The sequence below is a fragment of the Gracilinanus agilis genome, unplaced genomic scaffold (assembly GCF_016433145.1).
Source record: "Gracilinanus agilis isolate LMUSP501 unplaced genomic scaffold, AgileGrace unplaced_scaffold20558, whole genome shotgun sequence".
NCBI lineage: Eukaryota > Metazoa > Chordata > Mammalia > Didelphimorphia > Didelphidae > Gracilinanus > Gracilinanus agilis.
In genome coordinates, this window is record NW_025351980.1 from 1 (window position 1) to 4881 (window position 4881).

Sequence of the window (4881 nt, forward strand, 5' to 3'; positions counted from 1 at the left end):
TGCCCCTTCTACTGCCGAACAGGGAGCCCAGGAAGGAGGACGAGTTGGATGCTGGGCGCTGCTGGGTCTTATACTCCTCGGGTGGTGGTGGCGCTGGAGGCAGGGGTGGAGGCATCCGCTGGTGAGGGCGGGGGCTGCTAATAATAGATCCCTGGCAGGATGGGGGACACCAGGAAGTGGGGAGAGGGGGAGGGAAGAGGGAGAGGGGATCAGGCCCAGCTGGAGGCAGCAGCCCCTGGGCCTCCCCAAACTCACATCCCCACATGAACTCCCTCATTCTCAATTTGGCCCTCCTTCTATGGACTTGTCAATCACTGGCGCTCTCTCTCTCTCTCTCTCTCTCTCTCCCCCCCCCCCCCAAGCGCATGTGATCACTCCCTCAGAGAGCTTGAATTCCAAGGGGGGTAGGGGGTGGGGGTGGCGGTGGGGAGAGACATGAGGAAACTGAGGCCTCGTCCCTTCCTTCCTTCCTTGGTCCCTAATTTTCTTGGCCATGTTTCTCTGATGCTGCACCTGACCTGCAGCCACCACCTCCCCCTTTTCCTTATGGTATTCCTCCTCCTCCAGGAAGAACTCCCCCAACCCTGCCACTTGGACATCACCAGAATCACTGCCCTGGAAGACTGGAGCGGAAAGAGAGAATGGGAAAGAAGGACAGACAAGAGGAGCAGAGACAGAGGGGCTCGTCTCTCTCCGTGGGTCCTCCCCAGAAGGGGACGACGGGGTCGGACAGGCACGGGCGGGCAGGCACTCGGCCCCATGCAGACGGGGTGGGGGGGGTCGCTCAGGCCACCCCACTTACTTCGATGGTGCTGTCCAGTGATCCCACGCTGTTACGTCGCCCCCGCTTCCCTGTGCCCGCAAGCAACGAGGGTCAGGGTAGGGCTTCGCACAACTCAAACCCAGGGCCACCACCCTGGAGGACCTGCTCCCAGGAAGAAGACGAGCCCCCCCTCCCTGCCGGGGGCCCCTCCCTTCTTCTCGCCCTCCCTCTAGGAGGCAGATGGAGACAGCAGAGGAGGAGAAAGAGAGGAGAGAAACAGAGGGAGAGCAGGGAGGGTGGGAGAGAGAGCTTGGCCCCTCCTGGTTCTCCTACGCCCTGAGGCCGAGGGGCCTCCCTCACTACCTGTGCTCTTCTGGCTCCTAAGCTCATTTCTGTGGGAGCCTCTACGGGGCGGGCCCCTGGCCCAGGAAGGAGGGGGCTTTCCCTCCCTGTTCACCAGCTGCCCCCTTCCCTGCTGACACCACATCCCAGGGGGGCAGTCCTGACCTGCATCCGAGAGGTCGCGGAGGGAGCTGCTGAGGGCGCTCCGCTTCAGACCATCGCCAAGGCCGTACGTGTCCTCCAGGCTGGCCCGAGGCAGCGTGCCGTTGACTGCGTCCTTGGATCCAGAGGGCTGGGAGGTGTTGGGGCGCATCACCCCCTTCTGCTTCTCGAGCTCCGCTGTATGTATGGGGGGGGGGGAAGAGCAGGCCCCTTCATTAGGGTCACTTGACTTGACCTCCCTCCTCTAGTGCGCCTTGGCTGGGCCACTCCTCGGGTCCCCTTTGGCACCACCTGGCTCCTGAGGGCTGCCCTCCTCGGGACACCCTCATTCACCCCTGAATGCTCAAGTTCTCCCTCCCTGAGGTAGGCCCTCCAGGCTGGTTCCCCCAAGATGGGTGCTGGCCGCTCCAAGCGGCCGAGGGAGACCCGGTTCTGAATCTCTTCCACGCGTAGGCCCCCAGCATTCTAAGCTCTTAGCTCCTCGGGCTTGGGGACCTAGGCCCAGTAGGGTTCTAGGCTTTCTCTTGACTTCTTAGAATGATGCCTTAGGCGGCTCGATCCCGAAAGCCGAAGCCTTCTCAGCTTTGCAGAGGTCGTCTTTGACTTGCTCACGCTCTGGAGCTCTTTGCCCCCCCCCGCTTCGAGGTTCCAGACCTGGCTCGGCCACGGCACACAGGCCGCCTCCCCCTCTGCCCCGGGGTTTCCCGCTCTGTAAAATCGTAACCGTGCGGCTCGGAGCCCTGACCTTTCGGGGCTGCAGCTTAGAGCCGGTGTGCCACAGAAAGGGGAGCTGAAACCTGCCCCGAGGAACCCAGAGACTGCGACCCTCGCCCCAGGAAAGCTGCCCGAGCTCTCCTTGGGAACCTGCCTCCTCAAAACCTCTGCCCTTTCCCCAACACCCTGAAGGCCCGGGAGAGGAAACTCCCCCAAGGGCCGTGGGTCAGACTCGGAGGAGCCACTCACACTCCACGCGGTACTTCTCCATCTCTTGCACTTCGGCTATCGATTCCCGGAGGTCCGATGTGAACCGCAGCCGGTCTTGGAGGCTGGGTGCGTTGAAGATGATGAGAACCTTTCGCTCCCCACCCGGCACGGCAGACAGCAGTTTGATGCCAAATTGGTAATCTGTCAGGTGCCAGGGACAAGGAGGGACGCGGGCAACGTCAGGGCCCAGCCAGCCAGCCTCCACACTCCTCTCTGAATGCTCGCGACCCAGGGAAGAAGCCCCGGCGAGAACCGGCCCTCCGCTAGCTCCCCTCGCCCCGCAACAAGGCCGGGGCCGTCCGACTCGGGTGGCGAGTCTGCGTGGGGTTTTAGGGTATTCGGGCTCTCCCCTCACAGAGGCCACGGCTTAGGACAGAGGTATACGCGTGCTGCTCGGGCCGTGTCCTCCAGACAGGCTCCCGAACCCCGGTGGGCAGGGAGGCCGGAGGAGCGGTCTCCAGCGCATCCAGTGCCTGGCCTTAAGCCTAGACCGGTGGTGGGCAAACTGTGGCCCCCCTCAAATGTTCTATCCGGCAGGGCGGCGTTATTCCTACTCTGACGCCGATACGATGAAACCTCGAAAGCGTTGCCTTAGAAACAGACTGCCAGAGGAGCGTCGCCTTTCCTTTGGCCCATCGCTGCTCTAGACAGTTCCCCCCTGGGCACCCCAACTTCCTCCTTTGCCCAAGGCCTTCCCTTCCCAGCTCATGAGCCCTTGAGCGCCCGGTGGCAGGTCACGTCCTCCTCACCCCCCTGCCACCAGGAAGGCCCCTGGCCGTGGGCCGTGGGGTCGCAGGGCACTCACATGAATTCTGGAAGAGCTGTAGGTGCATCTCGACCAGGGGAAAGGACTGGCGGAAGCTGTAGGTCACCAGGATCTTTTTCTTCTGGAAAATCTTGGTGACCTGTGGGGTAGAATGAGTGGAGAGCTACATGTGGTAGGGAGTGAGCGAGCTCGGGTCACTCCAGGTCCAAGAGGTGCCCACCGAGGGAGCTCCGAGCCTGCCTTCCCGTGGCCCTCCCGTTTGGCAAAGGTGATTCCGGAGGAGCCCCTCGAGGGGGCTTCAGGTAGGGTAGGTGATGGCAAGCAGCCAGCTTGGAGTGGGGGTAGAGCAAGGCCGTTCCACTTGGGCCACCTGCATTGACCAGGTACGGGAGTCCCGCTCCCCTGACCCTGCGTCTCGGGGCGCGCGCGCCCTCTCTCTCTCGTTCGGGGGACTGTCTGGCCAGGTGCCCGGGGTTTGCCAGTAACTGCTTTGATCGGCCCCGAGCTGTGACCGAACTAGAGTGGGAGGAGCCGCCGGGCTGCTCAGGCCCACGACTCCACTGTTAACTGCTCATTGACCTTACCTGCCTCGCCCTACCGGACTTAGAACTTTCCAGCGTGGCCTGGAACGTGAAGGTCACACAGCTACTATGTGACGGAGGAGAGAACTGAACTCGGGACGTCTTCTCGACTCCAAGGCCAGCCGGCCCCCGTCCGTCGCACCGAGGCGTTCTCGGCCTTAGGTGCGAGGATTTGGTCTTTCTTGCTAAACGGATTACTCGGGGGGGGGGGGGGGGCGGGCGGTGTCGTGACAGAAAAGGCGAAGGGGCTCTGCGTCCGCTATGTCGTGAATAAACCCCCCAAAGACGGCGTTTGTCTTGTTTTCCTCTCAAATAAGAAAAGGGGCCCAAGTGGCCGCTCTCACTAAGCGCCTCGAGGTGGGCCTCTGGGTCGACGAACGGGAAGCTTAAGGCAACTTGGACCCTAGGAGGAGGCTTGGGAACCAGAGGCCAGCCGCTTAGCCCACGCCCCCGCGCCCCCGGTCCCATCGCCCTTCGAAGCCCCGGCTCCCCCAAAGGGACCGTACCACAAGCAGGTCGTTGAAGAGAAACACTTCCCGCTGGTGAAGGCCAAGCCTCTGAGGCCGATTGGGGTCAGGCACCTCGTAGAGTTGGCAGCAACAGACTAGGCGCCGGTGGGGCAGGGAGAGGACCTGGACAGGTTGGAAATCGGGGAAGGGATGAACCGTGACTGTTCCCAAGACTCCCTGGGCCAGCTCATTAAATAGGACTTCGGGGAGGAGCGAAGGTCAATCGGGGGTTCCCTTTGGGCCAGGCGTGTTTCTCACCGGTTTCTTGCCCACGATCATGCGCTCCACGGCCTGCACCTGGGATACGTGGTCGTCGTTGGTCCTCAGCTCACGGCCCTGGATGCGCTGGTAAATGCCCACCAGCAAGTCCCGGGGGATGTCTTCTCCGTTGTCGACTCCTGGGAGATGGAGCATTGGTTTAGCCAGCGCCTCCCCCACCTCCTCCGCCCAGAGGCCTGGACTCTGAGCTCGGCACGTCCAGAACAAACCCTGACCCTGACCCCAAATTCGTGCCCATTTCCCACCCCTGGGACCCTCCCCACCTCCGGCCTTTCCTGGAACTGTCGAGGGCACCGCCGTCCCCCCAGGAGTCAGTGGGGGATTCCTCTCTCTCTCTCTCTCTCTCGCCCCCCCACCTCCTCACAGCTGGACGATCACCCAAGCGGTTTTCTCGAGGAGCCTCCAGGGTCAGATCTGTAACCTGCCCTCCCACTTGTGGCATTCCCTGCCTCAGGAGCCTACTCGAAGGGCATTCACACTGGTTCCGTGCCCACT

General features: G+C 62.6%; 1 protein-coding gene across 1 annotated transcript; it reads right to left on the minus strand.

Annotated features, from left to right (window-relative positions):
* Nucleotides 1–12: 12 nt before the first annotated feature.
* Nucleotides 13–3963, minus strand: LOC123254371 (IQ motif and SEC7 domain-containing protein 2-like; the record flags this gene model as incomplete). The annotated part of the gene is made up of 4 exons (XM_044683407.1): nt 2231–3963; nt 1271–1444; nt 803–852; nt 13–151 (listed from the first exon to the last, which is right to left on the minus strand). Coding segments are annotated over exons 1-4 (385 nt in total), but the record flags the coding sequence as incomplete, so codon positions are not given.
* Between the last annotated feature and the right edge of the window lie 918 nt (nt 3964–4881).